The 19,970-nt window shown below is 46.9% G+C and overlaps 1 protein-coding gene across 1 annotated transcript in view; it reads left to right on the top strand.

The window, feature by feature from the left end:
- LOC143504305 (pyruvate carboxylase, mitochondrial-like) overlaps window positions 1–15,479 on the top strand; it is a 16,819-nt gene extending 1,340 nt beyond the window's left edge. The window contains exons 2-6 of the mRNA XM_076995821.1: window positions 3–247; window positions 3,985–4,164; window positions 10,547–10,795; window positions 12,206–12,346; window positions 13,902–15,479. Coding sequence (XP_076851936.1) covers window positions 3–247; window positions 3,985–4,164; window positions 10,547–10,795; window positions 12,206–12,346; window positions 13,902–14,153 — 1,067 coding nt within the window. The 3' untranslated portion in view covers window positions 14,154–15,479. The remainder of the gene's footprint in view (window positions 1–2; window positions 248–3,984; window positions 4,165–10,546; window positions 10,796–12,205; window positions 12,347–13,901) is intronic.
- Window positions 15,480–19,970: the final 4,491 nt, after the last annotated feature.

Below are 19,970 nucleotides of genomic sequence, written 5' to 3'. Positions count from 1 at the left end.
AGGGATCTCCCTGGAGAAGGTGTTCGACTACAGCGAGTATTGGGAGGTGACCCGCGGCCTGTACGCTCCCTTCGACTGCACGGCCACCATGAAGTCGGGCAACGCCGACGTGTATGAGAACGAGATCCCGGGCGGCCAGTACACCAACCTGCACTTCCAGGCCCACAGCATGGGCCTGGGCCACAAGTTCAAGGAGGTGAAGAAGGCGTACGTGGAGGCCAACAGGCTCCTGGGAGACCTCATCAAGGTACGACTGCCCCACACTACCCCTCCATCTCTACATCTCTCTCTATCTCTACATCTCTCTCTATCTCTACATCTCTCTCTATCTCTACATCTCTCTCTATCTCTCTCTCTCTCTCTCTCCATCTCTCTCTATCTCTACATCTCTCTCTATCTCTACATCTCTTTCTCTCTCTCTCCATCTCTCTAACTCTCTCCATATCTCTCTCTATCTCTACATCTCTTTCTCTAATCTCTCACTCAATCTCTCTACTCTCTCTCCATCTCTCTCTCTCTCTCTCTCTCTCTCTCTCTCTCTCTCTCTCTCTCTCTCTCTCTCCCTCCCACTATCTCTCCATCTCTCTATATTTGTATATATATGAGGGGGGGGGGGGGTGCGTGTGTGTATGTATGTATGTATATATATACATATATAAAATGTACTCACACACAAACACACACCCATACGCACGCACACTCCCCCAGGGTAAATCACTGAAATTTCCCATTATGTTAAATTGATACTGCTGTCTGACTTTTCCTGTGGAGATTTCTAAATCTAAAATACCATGTCCTAATGTAATTTTCTTCTACATCAAATGTAAGCAAATTAGACCCCAGGATATACCCAGTGGCAGTTCAGAGTTGTATTATAATTACCAGCATTCATTACACATAAATACCAAACAACATTCATTTTACGTGACATACATTCATTATCTTCAAGGAGGGGAATACTAGTTTACTGGTTTAGCAGTAAATCTGCCTAATCCTAGTTCTTAGTCTAGCTTCTTAGTGAAGGGCTGCAATAAAGATGCAGAAAGCATGTCAGCACCTTATAGGATGCATAAGCCAGTGATGATATTTCATCATTTCCCTTTGCTGCGGGGAGGTAAAATGTTAACTTGCCATAATTCTGACTAATATCATAAGCTCCTAGGACTTTCTGTTACTGAAACGTTGATTAGTGCCCGTAGCTGCTGTCAGCGAGAGAGGGAGCTTGTTTGATCTGCTTATTCGTTTGTATCATAGCCACAGAGCTACATGTCAACAATCAATGATCCCTTCCAGCGTTTACTTCTGTCTTGCCACAGCAGAACCACTAACCACCATCTACATCCACCTCAAGGCCAAACACAATGATCACTGATCAGCAGAAATGTCTCTGGCATGCTTAGATTTGGCCCCCTGTCTGCTTCCTGTTCGGTGTAATCAATTACAGCGCCTCCCCTCCCGAGTCTGGCCCCTCCCCTCCTGAGTCAGGCCCCTCCCCTCCCGAATCTGTGCAGTCTGCATCTGCATCTCGTTGTTATTCAGTTCCCACACCCTCTCATTCTCATTCTCTCTCCAGCACTTACTTGCATTTGAATTCATGAGTTTAGTGGAAGTGTTTGGGAAGCTTGTTGTTTTTGTTTGTTTGTTTATTGGTGTTGTATCCCATTTCCTGGCCCGGTGGCTCATGCTGATTCTGTCCTGCAATCTACCTGAATACTGTCTCTCTCTCTCTCTCTGTCTGTCTGTCTGTGTGTGTGTCTCTCTGTCTCTCTCTCTCTCTGTCTCTCTCTCTCTCTTTCTCTCTCTCTCTCTGTCTGCTTTTGTATCTCTGTGTTTCTCCTGAGTGCAAAACACGTACTTTTTTGGATTTCCTTACACAAACACGCGCACACACACTCTCGAACACACATATACACTCATAAACACACAGTCCTTAAGTTGAAAGCCGTAGCTGGCCTGCCGATGGCCAAACAGATGTACCGTGCTAGCCTTCAGGAGATTCAGAACACAATAACACAGGAAGGGAGTAAACACTCTTAGAGAGAGAGAGAGAGGAGGTGGTGGGGCTTCTGGGTGGAGGCGGTGGGTGGATGTGCATGGCTGTTGTTATTTGTCTAACGGGTTAGTCTCTCTGGTTTGGAATCATTGGTTTGTGATGGGTGTGTCTGGTGTGTGTGTGTATGTTCCTACCACCTCCCAAGATATTTGATCCAGGTTTAATCCTGACTTCTTCTCATCTTGTTACATTTTACTTTGACGGCCTCCGTAACAAGTGTTGATGTAACTTTGGCTCGAGTTGGCTGAAGCTCTAAGAAAACCCCTATCAGGCACTTAACAAAACCCCTTTCCAATTAAGAAACGATGGATTTTTTGGGCCAAGATTTAAAACCCTAGTCAGACTGAAAGTCTAACATGCAGGGCCCCATTTTTCAGAGTCTTCCAACCAACTCTTAGTGCTCCTGTAGTCCATTCCAGGCGTACAGAAAACAGCCAAACAGATTAGAGTTAAATGAATGCCTCAGGCAGCATGTGGGGTGTTGATGGAACTACAACTCCCATTAGGTTTTTGGTTCTGTGCATGTGCCAGTTACTATGGTAGGATGATTATCAAAGAGCCTTTAAAAGGAGCATATTAACTCGATTTAGTCAGTTCCCTGTGGAGCGATTTGATAATTACGTTGTGAAATAATTCACATTAACAGTTTTTGCTCTCAGAGAAAAAAAAATGAGCTGGCAGAGACTCAAGAATATGTCGTTATTTGTTTAGTGTAAAGCATAAGAAGTAGATATTTGGAGTTGAACGGGATCCATCTTACATTGTTGAAGAAGACAAGAGGCATTTCTTCTAAGAGCTCCGAACCCTTATTATGTCCCACAATGCCTTGGAAGCCAAGTGCTGTGTAAAATATGTGCAGAAGACAGGTGAAATCTCACACACACCTACACCCACCTACCAACCCACACACACCCACCTACACCCACCCACCCACACATACACACACACACACCCCCACCCACACACACCAATCCCCATTCTCGTCATCCATACTCCAGATCAGCTGCTAAATGCACAAACACAGTAAATTCTTGCCAAAATGCTGCCAAAGCTGTGAATACGGGTGTGTGTGAGTGTGTGGAAGTATTAGCTCTCAGTATTAAGCCTGTGACACCTCCACCTTCAACTCCGTTACAAACCCTAATAGGACCTGTCATTTCAGCTTCCCCCGGCCTGTCCTTAATCTTCCGTCCTTGTGATGGGGGGTGTGTGATACAATCGAAAAATTGTCATAATATTTTTATAACTAATGATACTGATGTCACTTTTTCGTTGCCCATCACACCGGACCAGCCAATTAGCTGACAGGCAGCGTGACGGCGTGTCGGTTCGCTTCTGCACGAACACTTAACACAAATGAAAGGGCCCTGACATTTAACGTTTTACATCTCCCTCTCGCCCCAACCCTGCTGTCTCTCACTTGTCCATTTGTCATACGCCCCCACACCCTCACCACCTCTCTCCCTCTCCGCTCTGGTCTTCTGATGGCCCTCATTCCATCCCTCGATCTGTCCCTTATCCGTTACTCTGGGAACTCTGTGCATCCTCACCCAGACCCCCCCCCCCCCCCCCCCCCCCCCCCTTTCGCTGCTGGCTGGGTGATCGAGCCTCATTTGTAGCGCCATGGGCCTTCAGTATCCATGCATTGAGTGTAAAATCTGAAACTCACTCTCTGTCTGTCTTTCTCTCTCTATCCCTCTCTGCATCTGTCTGTCTCTCTCTCTCTGAATTGCAGTGATTATTGTCAAGTACAGTATTACCAAACCATCAAAAATAATGTTTTGTGGTTGCTGTGTCTCATGCTTGTCTTTATAAGTAGAGGTTGGTGAGGTTGGTAGAGACAGAAGCAAGAGTCATGGGTCTCTCTCTCTCTCTCTCTCTCTCTCTCTCTCTCTCTCCCTCTCCCTCTCCCTCACTCTCCCCCTGTGCAGGTGACTCCATCCTCGAAGATTGTGGGTGATTTGGCCCAGTTCATGGTCCAGAACTCACTGTCTCGGGCCGAGGTCGAGGACCGAGCAGACGAGCTGTCCTTTCCCCTGTCTGTGGTGGAGTTTCTGCAGGGACACATTGGTATACCCCATGGAGGCTTTCCTGAGCCCTTCAGATCCAAGGTAGTGTCACCCGGTCCACACACACACACACACACACACCGGCATTAGCACTGTAATCCTCACAGTGTATAACCTTTCATGGGCTTTAGTTGAGAAGAAATTAATGAAATGGGTTCGATTGCTCGTGAAAACGGCCCGGGTGACATTATGATGCAGACACACAATGGGGAAAGTGCCAAGTTCTCTCAATACAGAAAGAGCCATTGTTCTTCCAACACACTCCGTGTTCTGTCGTGTATTACGTTTAGCCTGCTTTAATCTTAAACCCCTCCGCAACTCGGTCCTGCTACGACAACACGTCTTCCCCAGGTTAAGTGGAAGAGCGCGGACGTGAGAAAGGACGTGAGGGAGTGAAAGGACGCTGTGTTTTCCTCCATGTCTCTCGTCTAAAAGTTAAAGCGTAAGGAACATAACGAGTGGCCAGGCCGATGTGGTCTAAACGGTGTAAACACAGCGCTTAAGTAAAGTAAAGGAGGAGCTTACAATAGGAGGAGCATACAGTCCAAAATGTTATTAACAAACTTAATAATGTATATATTTTTAAGTTTAGTTTAAAACATTTGAACCTGAACTACTCTGTGTTTCAGGCTGGGAAATGTCTTACACAAAGCATAAATGTGTATTTCTGAAACTCTGACGTATGTAAAAGTGGCAATTTCTCATCACAAAGTCTCACAGACTGCAAGTACAGCGGTTGATGGCATCCAAGCCCATTTGAACAGCAAGGACTTGCATGGTGAATTATTGATTTCCTGAAGTAGTCAAGAAATAGACCCAGCAACACTTACGCTCACCATAGATCCACAGGTCATTGGGTTCAACGTGAGTGGACTATGTTCTGAACATGGCAGTGTAATAAGAGCACACAGTGACTGTACGCTGCATTGTGAACCATCATGGGTCTTCCAGTTTTTGTGAGCCGCACGTGCAAAGTTGTATGAGTGGTTGAAAATGGCAAAACATTCACTGTGGCGTGCGTGCGTGCGTGCGTGCGTGCGTGAGTGCGAGCGAGCATGCGTCTGGGCATGTGAGAGTTACCTTGTTGATTTTTCCCTTTGCTTTGTTTACACTTGTCTTTTGATGTGCATGTTTTCTGGTGTTTCTTTGGGTTTGGTTCTGTTGCGTAGTGTCCTGTTGTCATGTTGTTTGTAGTGGGTGCCGGATGCTCATGGTTCACCAGATCTCTCTGGAGAGGACGGGCTACAGAGCCCAGTCAGGAGGGCGGCGCTCTAATGCGTCTGCCTCGTAGTAATTAGTGACGGAGGACACGTGTCTCACTCCACCGGGGGGACACTGGATTTTGAAAAACCGTACATTTTGAAAACATCCCAAGTCCAAAATGGAAAGATCAAATGCTGTTTGTCAGCTGGAACGACATTTCGATACGAGTCTCCGTGGAAATGTGAAATTGGCCTTCTAAAAGTGACATGCACATTTATAATACTGGAGAGAGAGACAGCGAGAGGGAGAGACAACGGCAGACAGACATTTGGACATGCATACAGATATGCATACCTTCACACAAATACATACATATATAGACATGTATACATACAGATACATAAAGAGGAACCTACAGACATGCCTCCAGACCTATAGCTATAGACATCATACATAGTTATACATACATACATACATACATGTATGTATTTCATCCTTCAAACATATGTAGACATACTAGACATACATACATAGTATGTAAGTGAAAACAGGGTGTAGTTCTGGTTAAAAATGGTTCAAATGGATAACAATGAAAATGTTTTGCCACTGCTAACATGTTATGTTTCTGACTGAGTCTTTTAGTAGGATTGATCCACCCAACTGTTTATTACTGTTAGCTCCTGCAGTCCCTGGCGTGAAACACACTTTTAGATTCCACTTGAGTGTAAAAGGATCCTTTCAGAATCCAGGACTCCCGTCCTAGTAGATCCGTCAGAATCCAGGACTCCCGTCCTAGTAGATCCGTCAGAATCCAGGACTCCCGTCCTAGTAGATCCATCAGAATCCAGGACTCCCGTCCTAGTAGATCCGTCAGAATCCAGGACTCCCGTCCTAGTAGATCCGTCAGAATCCAGGACTCCCGTCCTAGTAGATCCGTCAGAATCCAGGACTCCCGTCCTAGTAGATCCATCAAAACTCTTCTGTTGCGCAATTCTGTGGTGTCTCCCAGATTGACGCACAGCTGTAGCCGCCGGTTACGATGTATGACGATGAGTCGACGTGATTGGCCATACCTGTGTGTGTGGTGCTGTTTAAGGAGTGAAGAAGCTACCACGACTCAGGCCTGGGCTTGAAGTACACTGTTGCTGCAAGCTTTAGACTACACTGCATCTCACACACATACATACACACACACACACACACACACACTACAGCCACAGTCATTCCTCTCCCAGGTTCACAGACACACACAACGCGAGACCAGGGCAAAGCCATAATTTAACTCTTTCTGAAATGATGAATAACTGAGGGATTTTTAAAGTATGTGCGTTACCATTTCTCATCATTTCTCTGCTATTACTCATATACGTGTGTGTGTGTTTATAGTCTTTCATCGTCCCTCTCAAGGCAGAGGCTTAATGCATTCCTGCCTGCTGTTGTGTATGGATTATATAGGCTAGCGTAGTGAAGACTGCAGATGCTGGCCGTATGCCCTCAGAACGAGGTGCTAGTCTGAGCTCTGGGTGCCCAGGACCTGCAAGTAGAGCCTAAACACCACGTCGACAGGTGGGCGGCGGGGGGTGTCAGGGGAGGGGCTGTCACGGGGGGGTGTGGGGGGTCACGTCGCTGGTGCCACAAGCAACTTCACTGTTGACATAACACATATCGACACTGCAATTAAACAGAGGCATCAACGCCACTGACAGCAGCAGTTCTAACCAAATCTCCAGCATCCATCATCAGCACACACCCACACGTATTCTCATGGTCACACACCTGCACCCACACACACCCACACGTATTCTCATGGTCACACACCTGCACCCACACACACCCAAACTGCCTTAAAAAAAACATCAGGTTAGAGAGGAGTGACTGAAACGTTGAGGCATCTTTGAACTGTGTCCCGTGTGACTAATAGCATTAGTGAGTACTCGTTTGTGTCGACGGTCTGCGCCAAGAGAAAACCTCCTAAAACCTTCTGGGGCGTTCCTCCTAAAACCTTCTGGGACGTTCCTCCTAAAACCTTCTGGGGCGTTCCTCCTAAAACCTTCTGGGGCGTTCCTCCTAAAACCTTCTGGGGCGTTCCTCCTAAAACCTTCTGGGGCGTTCCTCCTAAAACCTTCTGGGGCGTTCCTCCTAAAACCTTCTGGGGCGTTCCTCCTAAAACCTTCTGGGGCGTTCCTCCGAGAGGCTCGTCACTGGCCCACAGCGTTCTCATGTATCATTTCTAAGACATTAGCTTAGCGGAACTTTTGCATGCTGAAAGATGTGCTCTGCAGACGCCGCCAGCATACAAACCAGCTGTGTGTCGGAGGAGAGGTGGAGGCTTAAACTGCCAGCACCCTGCTGAAGTCCACTAGCTGGCCACTGAGCCCCAGTCCCGCCGGGGATTTTTGGGGCACTGGGACAGCTCGAGCGTTGCTGAAGGCACGTCTGCATATTTCTTTACCTGTAATCAATAGAGTTATGCGAGCGACGGAAATTAAGGCTTCATCAGTTGTCTTCATTAAATAAGTGGATGGATGCATTGGAACCTGAACCGTCTGGAGCAGAGCCTAAACATTTAGAAGAGCTGGAGTCAAATATGTTTACATTTTCAGCATTTAGCCGACACTAACTAGAGCGACTTACAACAGTAGCAGTACAGAATAAGTGTCCCTGTCTGAACAGTCTGAAGACATTTGGCCTTGAGCTTAGTGTTTATCTGGGATAGGACAATTTAGCCTGTCAATGTCTGAAAGCATTAGACCTGTCAGTAAGACCTGTCACTTCCTGGTGTTTGTCTCCAGTGAGGGAACATTAGATCCATCTGAGGTCTCCTGTCTCTGTCTGGTACAGATGAATTGATTGAGATGAAGGATCGGAGGACATGTTTATTCGGTGCAGTGGTGTTCTCTGTGCCTCTCACAGTAGACTTAATGGCAATTAATGATTGACTGTCCCCGCGTGTCTGCCCCCTCCCACCCTCCTGTCTCTCCCCCTGAAACACTCTCTCTCTCTCTCTCTCTCTCTCTCTCTCTCTCCCTCTCTCTCTCTCTCTCCCAGCTACACTTGAATTGATGCTGTTGAGCAGATAAACCCACTGAGGTATGTGGTAATAGCAGGGGAGGCGAGTGAGCGTGGTACAAAGTTGCCGCCATCCAAGTGAAAACACCGCTAACGTTTTTTTTTTGTTTGTTTGTTTGTATTTTTTTTTTTTGTTTGGGCTACGTTGTTTTCTGTAACCACTGGCTCCTCTGTGGCCGTCGCTCACTAGGAAGGGGAAACGCGAGTGAACAAAAGTGAATTTTGTGTGTGAAGCCAAACAAATGATCCGGGGGCGTCTTTCTTCACTCGGATGCCGACGCAGGGCGAACGTGTCCTGCGGCTACAAAGAACAAACCTGCTGCACGTATTGTCCAACAGGGATTCTTTAAGCCCAGAAATTACAGTGCGCAAGCTATCAGGAGGCGATTTAATCAAAAGGCAGGCGTGGAGGCGCTGCGGGTGACCATTTTAACACGCAGCAGGGGGAGCGGAGAAGTTTCAGCTGAATAACAAACTGAAATCCCTGAGTAATCCGTCACCAGCGTATGTTTATCAGCCCTCTCCCCTCCCCCGATCCCGGAGGTTATACTCTAATCTTGGTACCTCCCAGCTTTACTGTTTTTTCTCTACAGTGAGTCACGAGATTTTTCAGTACTGAGGTGAGGGGAAAAAAAACCCAAAAAATAACAAAGGAGTTATGGCTGTGACTTGTTGTCGTGCCAACCCCAATCAGCAAGTGCCGTGCCTCAAAAGATCTAGTGTTTCTCCACCACACGGGCGTCTTACGTGGTCTTGACCGTGTTGCTGTCTGTCACACTGTTGGTCCTCTTTTAGAGCCTGTGTGACGGTGTTAATGGTGTATTTATTATGCTTGACATGCTTGTGAACCAGTGCATTAGGTAGATTTGGAGTTTGTTTATGTCTTGACTAATTAGGGAAGAATTGCTGGCTCTGGTGGGTTTTTTTTTACGTTTCAATCATTCAAATAATTCAAAACACTTATGCCCCACAATCATTGAGATGATGTGTTTATTGATGTGTTGTTTGATGATGTATTTATTGATGATGAATGCGATTAATGTGGTTCATCTAGGGTGGCCACATTAATAACCCCTAAAAGGAAGACATGCAAGCAATAGCAATATGATACCACTGCACATCACAAAATTAAAACCAGAACCAGAGTTACTTAACAGAGCTGACCCACTTACCTAGAAATCTGTAATATCAATTAATGTTTTATTCACCAAAGCAAACCTACACTTGCAGTATTTAAGTGTTCAGAAGGCGTGCGATTCTTTTCTACTCTTTGAAAGCAAAAGATGTGCTGACCACAGAGAACTGAAGTCATTTTTCTTTTAGGTATTGCAAACATTGCAAACATCCTAGCTGATTAGTATTTCGAGTGTGTACTGTCTGAGGTTAGCTGGTAGGTGAGATATGAGGTGATGTGTTAAGCCAGTGAAATACAAGGTATTTGCCTTGACGTGTGTATGACCGTATGTAACCCAAGGATGCACTAAAATACTTACATTTACATTTTGCGCGTTTGGCAGATGCCCAGAGCAACATACAATTCCAAGCGTGTTACAGAGAACGGCAGGTGTAGTGTTGGGAGTCTCGCCCTAGGGGCAGACAGCTCTGTGTAGCGTGGAGCGTCTGCTTGGATGGGGTTCGAATCCTGGTTACCCACTACATTATTCCAAGCAAAATAGTGTTCTAGAAAGCATCAGTATTATAGAAAGCATCAGTATCGGTATCAATAGAAAGCGAATACTACTAGTTGACCCCCAGAAGTATAATAAACAGGCGTTTGTGCAGGTGTTCTGCCGGACTAGCAACAGGTAACTGAAAAACTGCACATCCTCGCCTAAAACCGACATCTGACCACCCTACGCTCGACTGTTGATTAAGTCTTTAAACAATATATTAATACAATATACATTATCAAGGTTTTACCATGGCAACATGCTGAGCAGTGACCAGATGGGGCAGATTAAAGAGTAATTAATCTGTCAGAATTTAATTTCTGGACACGTTACTGTAAAGGGTCCCTTTCAGATGGGGCAGATTTCCTCATCATCACCGGGTCAAAGTTCAGAGAGATATGCCACGCTTGCAACATTTACCTGAAGCCCCACAACAGACAGCCCACCACCACACGCTCACTCTGGCCCGACGTTTGTCCCAGGTGCTGAAGTCTCTGCCGCGGGTGGAGGGCCGTCCTGGTGCGTCCCTGCCCCCCATGGACTTCCAGAAGCTGGAGGCTGAGCTGCGAACCGCCCACGGGACCACCGTCACGGCCGAGGATGTGATGTCGGCCGCCATGTACCCCAAAGTGTTCCAGGAGTTCAAGGAGTTCACAGCCAACTTCGGCCCCGTCCACTGTCTGAACACCCGTCTCTTCCTGGAAGGACCGAAAATTGCTGAGGAGTTTGAGGTAATTCGTTTGCAACATTCTCCATACTCTCCCACTCATTCTCTATCTCTCTCTCTCTCTCTCTCTCTCTCTCTCTCTCTCTCTCCCCCTCTCCACCTCTCCTCTCACATTTTTGTCATACTCTGGCTCTACTTGTCTGACATAAATTATAATCTCTGCTCGGGTGATGCCTCTATCTAGGGCAGAGTGTTTCTTACTGTTCTTCATTCTTTTCAACAGCTCTTGTACAAGTACACGCCAGAGCTGGTGCAGCTTCTTAGATTTACAGCACAGTGGGATTGACCTTCGAGCCACTGGCCAAAAGACCTTCTCCTCTTTCCTATTTTAATATTCAGTGTCGGTACCAGGGGAACGCTATATTAGTCCTGATTTGTGACCTAACCTGTCCTTGCGCTTCACAAAGTTTATTATCTGAAGTGCCGCAGTGTTTCATGCACATGTGCACACGAACATACATGCAGGATGGCCAAGATTTTGTTCTAATTAGCAAAGCTAATAGGCCGGTGAAATAGAGAGCTAATCTAAAAACCCGGTAGCAGTCTTCCTAACGCACAGGGCTTACTCGAGTGTTCCAAAGTGGTATTGCCGGCAGCCACGGCGTTTACTTGGCCACGTTGATTCTGTTGAGGAATGATCGATCTCTGTGATTCGGAACCGAATCGGAGCACAAACCTCTTAATATTGTGGCGCTGCTCATCCGTCTCCATCAGCCCCATGGCTGTTCCAACCCTCCGCAGTGCCTGGCACCAACGGGCCCGTTCATCTGGGTCCGGGAGAACCTGCTACGGCCACCTGGCCTCCGCCTGCTGGATCCAGACTCGCGCTTCCAGCCTCGTGGCACTCGGAGAAGAGAGAAATGGGGAGGGAGGGGTGAACTTAGCTTGACTTGCTGAGTCTTTACTCTTTTACTGTTTTTCAGTCTTCTGAAAAACCTTCAAGCCAGTTTCTTCCTCCTCTTTCAACAGGGGCCATGTTGTACTCACGGTTCATCTGGGGGAAGCAGGCGTAGCACTTTATTGCTTAGGGACTTTTCTTTCTGATAGTCTGATTACCCAAGTGTTCCTTGGAGTATAGCTAGCCAAATAAGATGTTAGCCATGGATGATTAGCATAGATTTGCATGTTAATAATTAGCATAGATTAGCATGCTATCAAGCTATATTAAGCTGTCACTGACATGTGCATCCTGGCACAAACCCCGAAATAGAAGTACCACGACAACTGCCACACAGCAGATAACTGGGCCTCTCGGAAGCCTGAGTCAGCTGTACAAGTTGATGACTGTGGCTCCATCAGATACCTTCTCTCTCAATATATATTTAACTCACACGTATCATTATTGTAATATCCTTCTCTTTTTATTGATTTATTTTGCTTTCATTTTCTCTCTTTCTCTCTTGGTCTCTGTCAGGTTGAGCTGGAGAGAGGAAAGACTCTACATATCAAAGCGTTGGCCTTGGGGGACCTCAACAAGGCTGGCCAGAGAGAGGTGTTTTTTGAACTCAATGGGCAGTTGCGATCAGTCCTAGTAAAGGATACACAGGCCATGAAGGTAATAACCTTTTGACAACGCAAACCTGCGTTCCTCCTCAATGAAAACCAGACAACTCAATACGCATCTTTTACACGCACTGATGCACTCACACACTTTCATTCAAAACTGGAAGTACCTTCCTGAAACTCTTTACGGATGAATACTTTTTTTTTCTTTTTTTTTTATGTATGATTTATTTATTTATTTATTTATTTTTGGATGTTCATTTTGAGAGGCAAGACCGTAGCTTATAAATATCCATCAGATCATCAGGTTGCTTGGCAACATACAGCATCTCTCACTTTCTATATGGGGAATATAGAAATTTGTCATTCAAGCTCTGATCAGTTCTCACCTGGCTGCTTCCTAAGTACTCGAACAACCAGGCAAAAATGCCACTCCACTCAGAATGGCTCACTTAACAGTGGCAGTCAGTGCAGATAAAGGCAAGTAGCAAAGTACCTCTCTGCCTTTCCTACCTTGTTTTTGGATTCACTGAGTGGCATTGTCATTATCTGTTGCGCTGGGCTACACAGACTACCATTACCTTAGTTACCGAGTTTAACCGGGCTACATGAACTACCATTACCTTAGTTACTGAGTGTAACTGGGCTACACAGACTACCATTACCTTAGTTACCGAGTTTAACCGGGCTACATGAACTACCATTACCTTAGTTACTGAGTGTAACTGGGCTACACAGACTACCATTACCTTAGTTACCGAGTTTAACCAGGCTACATGAACTACCATTACCTTAGTTACCGAGTTTAACCGGGCTACATGAACTACCATTACCTTAGTTACTGAGTGTAACTGGGCTACACAGACTACCATTACCTTAGTTACCGAATTTAACCGGGCTACATGAACTACCATTACCTTAGTTACTGAGTGTAACCGGGCTACATGAACTACCATTACCTTAGTTACTGAGTTTAACCGGGCTACATGAACTACCATTACCTTAGTTACTGAGTGTAACTGGGCTACACAGACTACCATTACCTTAGTTACTGAGTGTAACCGGGCTACACAGACTACCATTACCTTAGTTACTGAGTGTAACTGGGCTACACAGACTACCATTACCTTAGTTACTGAGTTTAACCGGGCTACATGAACTACCATTACCTTAGTTACTGAGTGTAACTGGGCTACACAGACTACCATTACCTTAGTTACTGAGTGTAACTGGGCTACACAGACTACCATTACCTTAGTTATTGAGTGTAACTGGACTACACAGACTACATTTACCTTAGTACTGAGTTAATAACATGTCCCAACATAGCAGTTATACTAAACTTAAACTTCCCTTGAATTCCCAACTGCTCCTTTGTGCCTCACTGAGTAATGTGTGTCACCATGTCATCCATCTGATGTCAGGCTGCAAGGAGAGAATACGCCATCTCTCACAAAGCCTCGTGTCGACACACCTGCGGTAGAATACCTGTCTGTCTGTAGAATCGTTCAGCTACTGACCCTCCATTCAGTGCATCTCTCCCTCTCTCCTCCCATCCCCCACCCCCTACCTCCACCTCTCCCCCACCCCAAACCCCCACCCTGCAGGAGATGCACTTCCACCCGAAGGCTCTTAAGGATGTGCGAGGCCAGGTGGGGGCGCCCATGCCAGGCAAGGTGGTGGAGGTGAAGGTGAAGCAGGGCCAGCAGGTGGAGAAGGGCCAGCCGCTCTGTGTCCTCAGTGCCATGAAGATGGAGACGGTGGTGAACTCTCCGCTCACGGGCACCGTGGCCAAGGTCTACGTCACGGCTGACAGCAGCCTGGAAGGGGACGACCTGATTTTGGAAATCTCAGAGTAAAGGTTGAAGGTCACGAACAGGGGAGAGACCACGGGCAGCACCTTAAACAGCACAGGGAGGCACTAGAACCAATGATCCTTGACTTCTTTCAGATAAGATAAAGGATTGAGATAGGTGAACATTTAGTTCATCTAATCACTATTTAATTGAAGCCCATTAATCTTGAGGTAGGCCCTGCTCCTGGAGAGCTGCTCCGTCCAAACTATTAACATTTTATTGCACAGAGCATTTTTATTTGAAATTAATCTAAAATTCATTTGAGGAGTGTCTGTTATCTACAATGTATGACTACAACTGTAATTCACACTCTGTCATCAGTTCTGTTGTAGAACTGATAACACACTGAATATTCTTGCACCACACAGTCATGTACAGCCTCTGCAGACCGGAGACAACGGGGACACCAGTAAACAAATTTTCACACAAATGATTCTAGTTTTGCATGCGTGTGTGTGTGCGCACGTGCACTTAGATTCACGTGTGTGTGTGTGCACTACCTGCCTCAAAGCAAAGTTTTAAAAGGATACCAATTTAATTTCAACATTGTTAGTGATGCAAAAAATCCATTTTAAGGCTATAAAAGTCAAATCCATTTTAAGGCTGTAGTAAACTCTCCAGTCAATTCTGCACACATTAAAGCACAGAACCAGAAGCACTACGGTGATAATTTCATAACAATTATCATAGTAAAAGCCACAAAGTCAAGTAATTAAGTCTACACTGGATGTTTAAATTGTGGGGTGGCACTAACAGTCTTCAGTTTAACACTGCAATACTCAAAAAACTGACAGATTTTTTTGGTTTTGTTTTGTTTTAAACTGACATTATTCTCACGGTAGTTGAGTGATTGTGGGTTTCTTTTGCCTTACTAAAAGCACAACTTTTCTGTAGCAAAGACAAAGTAAAAATGACACATCGGAAGGTAATCACACAGTCGACACCTCCCTTTACCACTCCTACACTTCTCCACCCTCCCTTCTTCCACTCCTCCGCCCTCTCTTACCCCTCCATCCTTCCTCCACCTCTCCACCCTCCTGTTGCTTCTTGTAATGCCATTTGAACTGGAGTGTCTTCTTCAGCGTGGTTTGACAGGATATCCAGGATACTTGTCTCTATATCCAGAGCTATGCACCCATTCAAATGTTCATCTTTCTACAATCTTAAGAAGGCTAAACTGTTCTGAGGCACATATTTGGGCTAGCAATGCTAAATCATACAGCACCAGTGTGTCCTAGGAATGCTAATAAAGAACAGAGATTATGAGCTGTACATTGTGAACCGGTATCATCTGTGAAGTTGTAATAAAGTATGCTGTAATGGACTCTACACCCTTGACCCAGAATCCACCTGCACATTTTGAAGTTGAATTTAAGATTTGAAGACCACATTTCAAGTTTAACATTCCAGTCATGAAAGCAGGAGGGAAATGTAAACCTGAAGCATCATGGGAAAGGCACCCACGAAGCCCGTGCTGAGTGGTGGTAGAGGCAGGACACAGACGTCGAACACCATCGCTCACACGCGGGGAGGCTACGGCAGTACCTGTGGCTGCAGTCGGGGTTTTGGCTCACGTGTTTCACAACGGCTCGCTTACTGAGGGCTTAGCAGAGAGACGAGGCGTAGGAGATGGAGAGAGAGGGACGAGGTGATGGAGAGAGAAAAGACAGGGAGGAAGTGAAGGGAAGAGAGAAATCTATAGCTATCGGCCGAGATATTGAATGGCTTTTCATTAAACCACAAGTCCTGAATTTGGTTGGGTGTGTCTATGTGTGTGTGTTTGTATTGAGTGTGTGTGTGTGAGGTGGGGGGGGGGACAGTGATAGAAAGGATGCGAGATCAGTCTCTTTGATCTACATCTGCTCAATTAGCCCCATTTCTCCATGGTACACTAGCATGCGGACATGACTTTGGTTACCTGGGATACCAGACGATCTGTGTCACATGCTAATGGACAGACACTCTTTGAAGTGGCAGTTAAACACAGAAGACCTTCCCTTTGAGAGGACGAGGAGGACAGTCAATACAAGATGTCCAGAAATTAAGACTCAACTGTTTACAGTGTCTGACATGCTCTAATATTTGTCGGAAACATAAGAAGTCATTAGAGAGTCTGAGTGGGTCATCTCAAGGCAATCTAATTCACCACAGTTCAGATCTGAGTGTGAGCTACCCACTAGTATTGAATTGCAGTTATTGAAATTGTGTCCAAATTAGTTTTTGAGTACAAGTTTGAGTTATTACTTTTGCAATATTTTACATGTATTGTACACCAGGTGAAACATTCTAAACCATTAGCAACTCGGATGTATCAAAGCTAATTTTACTTTCTTAATTACATTGAAACTGGATTAAAGAGAACCAAACTGGAACTGGATTAAATGGATTAAAAAAGGACCAAAAACAGAAATGATCTCATATATATGCCAAAGTGGGTTCTGTAGGGAAACATTTTGTTTTCTTAAAGCTATATGTTGTCTAAATAATGAATAGGGGAATGATCATGTATGTGTTATGTCGATGTTTAAATGAAAATGAATTTTTCAAATATGGGTTTTTCTTTACTCTTCTCAGGTTCTCCAAAATGTTCATGAATGTTTGAACAATTAAGGTTCACAACTGACATTTCATAAATGGTCTTATAAAAATAAAGAAATGAAAATGTCTTGTGTGTGTGTGTGTGTGTGTGTGTGTGTGTGGTGGGGGAGGGGGGTATGGCAGGTGTGCTTGGGAGTGTTTACATGAATGTTTGACCTGGTCTGTGCACAGAGAGAAACTGGTGAGTCCCCATCAAACGGTCCTGACCCACGGGAGGGAGCAGGTGTTTCTTCTGCCTCACTCACATCTTTCCTCTCCTCCTTCACACGCTCTCCAGATTGCTCATGCTTGCTATTCTTCCACCGCCTTTTTCTCATTTCCTCTCTCTCTCTCTCTCTCTCTCTCTCTCTCTCTCTCTCTCTCTCTCTCTCTCTCTCTCTCTCTCTCTATCCCCCTTTCTCAGCTGCGATGGTGGCGTGTCTCGGTGGGATCCATGCCGAGCTCGACAGCCGCAGGCCGGACATAGAAAGCGGCTGGAAAGAGCGCAAAAGCCAGACGAGAGAGAGAGAGAGAGAGAGAGGGGCGCGTTTCACCTGTAGGTCCTCATCTCGCCACTGCTCTCTCTCCTCCTCTCTCTTCCCTCTCTTCTCTCGTTCATCCTTGAAGCAGGAGAGATGGATCTTGTTCTTTTGTCCTGGCGTGGAAGGCTGAGTTGGCCCCACCCGCACGTCCCCGCACCACCTTTCATTATTCCTGCTTCCTCTCTCCACCCTTTATTGCTCTCATTCATTTGCTGTCGCTTATCTCTCTCTCCTCTCTCTCCCCCTCTCTCATTCTTTATCACACATTGGCGCATACACACACACACACACACACTAGTGTTCATTTGGCTCTTCTTGCGCTATATTGTGTATTTGGATCTATCTGGAGTAACTGGAGCCGCTGTGCTGGTGGAGAAGCTGGTGGAGGTGGTGGTGGAGAAGCTGGTGGAGGTGTTGATGGAGGTGCTGAGGGCTGGTTGTGTGTTTATGACGGGGCAGGAACCAAACACACCATGCGCACACACACCACTCACCTGCACCATTACCTCTCCAACATGAGGCTGTCCCCTTGAATTACGCCACAGTGTTCACACACACACACACAATTATTCCATTTCTCTACCCGCTTCATACAAGCAGAGACCTGATCTGCTGCAACAAAAGAAGACAACATATCTGGTTTACGCCCTGGGAAGAAAACGAGGGGGGAGAAATAAGCCAAGGGGCTGAAATGCGCCGTGGTGGGGTGAGACGAGCCGTGGTGGGGTGAGACGAGCCGTGGTGGGGAGACGGTGATTCCACGTTGATTTGTTGCAGCAGCTGTGAGGTGCTAAAGGAAGACTCCGGCCCTGCTGTTTCAGCAAATCGGAGCCGAAACCACTTCAGGCGCACCGGACGGCAAACGGAAACGACCCAGCAGGCCGAGCAGCTGCCGGGGGAGACGCCAATGGCAGAGTCACCGCGCACAACCGCGGGGCGGAGCAGAAGGTGATGAGAAGTTTTCAAGCCTGCTGGTGTTCGCTTTTGCGCAGGGAGACGTCATGAAACGACTCCCAGCTACCAAAATGAGAACTGGCCAAAAAAACCCCTCAGAAAATCAACCAGCACGTTATACGAGAAGACGATGGTGGGTTTAGCGTACCCACAGCACAGAGCACGTTGGAGGCAGCGGAGTCTAATTATACGTGGGGAGGCCTCGGAGGAGAGCGCATGGCTGCCGTGGGGCGTGAGCTCTCCTGCCTGCGTGATGGATGGAGCTGTCTCTGGCCTGGAGGAGAGATGGAGAGGGAGGAGGGATGATGCGATGGATGGGCTAATGAGATCGATCAGGCACGAGGACGCATCTCAGGTATGGAGAGAGACAGAGAGAGAGAGAGAGAGATAGTGAGTCTCCTTTTCTGCTCTTTTCATCTTCATTAAAGGCCCTCACATCCTCCTCCTTCATGGCCCCCGTCCCCACGGCTGGGCCAACTCCATCTTCACGTCCTATCTGGACCCTGCGGCTCTTCTTCTACCGTTCAGTCCTTCTCTTCTTGTTCTCCATCTTGTCCCCTTCTCATTTGCCCGTCCTGCGTGCATGTTCTCTCTCTCTCTCTCTCTCTCTCTCTCTCTCTCTCTCTCTCTCTCTCTCTCTCTCTCTCTCTCTCTCCTCCTATTCCTCCTCAGGAGTCCTGGGTTCCTGCAGCTATGACAGTGACAGGTGGTCTCACATGGTATATGCTGGTGTGTGTGTGTGTGTGTGTGTATCTGATGCTGGTGGCAGGTCCAGAGCTTCTCGCTGCAGTCTTTCATCTCCAGAGTGTCTCGTCTCCTCGTGTTTGTGTCAGTGGCCCACTGTCGCAGTAGGGAACGAGAGAGAGAGGGAGGGAGGAGGAGTGACAAAGGGGTAGAATGAGCAGGGAGGGGTGCGGGTGGGCTTGCTAAGGTTGGGGAAAGGTTGGGGGGGGGGGGCTGACAATGGTTGAAATACATTTTTTATTTACATCCAGCTCTCTATCAGTGTGAGCATATGTGAAGTTCTCAGCTCCCTCTCGCTGTTTGTGGCAGGTCTGTGTGTGTGTGTGTGTGTGTGTGTAGGCGGTAGAATGGGGGAGTGCAAGTGTGTGTGTGTGTGTGTGTGAGTGAGTGAGTATTGGCATGGTTGCATGATGGCTTAGCCCCACAGCTACTGATGGCATCTGGCATAACTAAAGCAGGTTGGTTTGAGCCCCCCCCCCCGCCTCTAGCGCTGGCCTCCCTGATATTCTCCACACCCCCCCAGCAGAGTCAGCCTCTAATTGGGTCCCACTGCGCCTGTGTGAACTCTCGCTGTATGTCAGACTCCCAGCTAAACACTCATTGGGCTCCTGGCGTTTTGGCAGTGTTTTGCAGCACTAAGCACATACACACATATCACACACACGCACACACACACACACTCACATGTCCTCGTTCCAGAGCCGAGCTACTCTGAGGAGCAGCATGGCGGAGAAGCTGAGAGTTGGCTAGGGTGTGTTTGGCTGGTTCCTGACAGGCATGTTTAGATTGAGCTCGCCGCTGGTATCCTGCAGAGAAGAGACGCCGGCTCCTTCTGTTATGACATGCGAGCACATGGCCTCCGACATGACTCACACCTGTGCACGCTCCATGTCACATGCAGGAGCGCACCGTCTACCGTTCTCGGGTGTGTGCGCGTGCACATTTGTGTGTGTGTGCGTGTTCACGACCGCAAAAACACACCAACCTCCCGCCCGCATGGTGA

This window comes from Brachyhypopomus gauderio, unplaced genomic scaffold (genome assembly GCF_052324685.1).
Source record: "Brachyhypopomus gauderio isolate BG-103 unplaced genomic scaffold, BGAUD_0.2 sc255, whole genome shotgun sequence".
Taxonomy (NCBI): Eukaryota; Metazoa; Chordata; class Actinopteri; order Gymnotiformes; family Hypopomidae; genus Brachyhypopomus; species Brachyhypopomus gauderio.
Note: the sequence above shows the minus strand (reverse complement) of the source record. Positions and strands in the feature narration are given on the sequence as shown.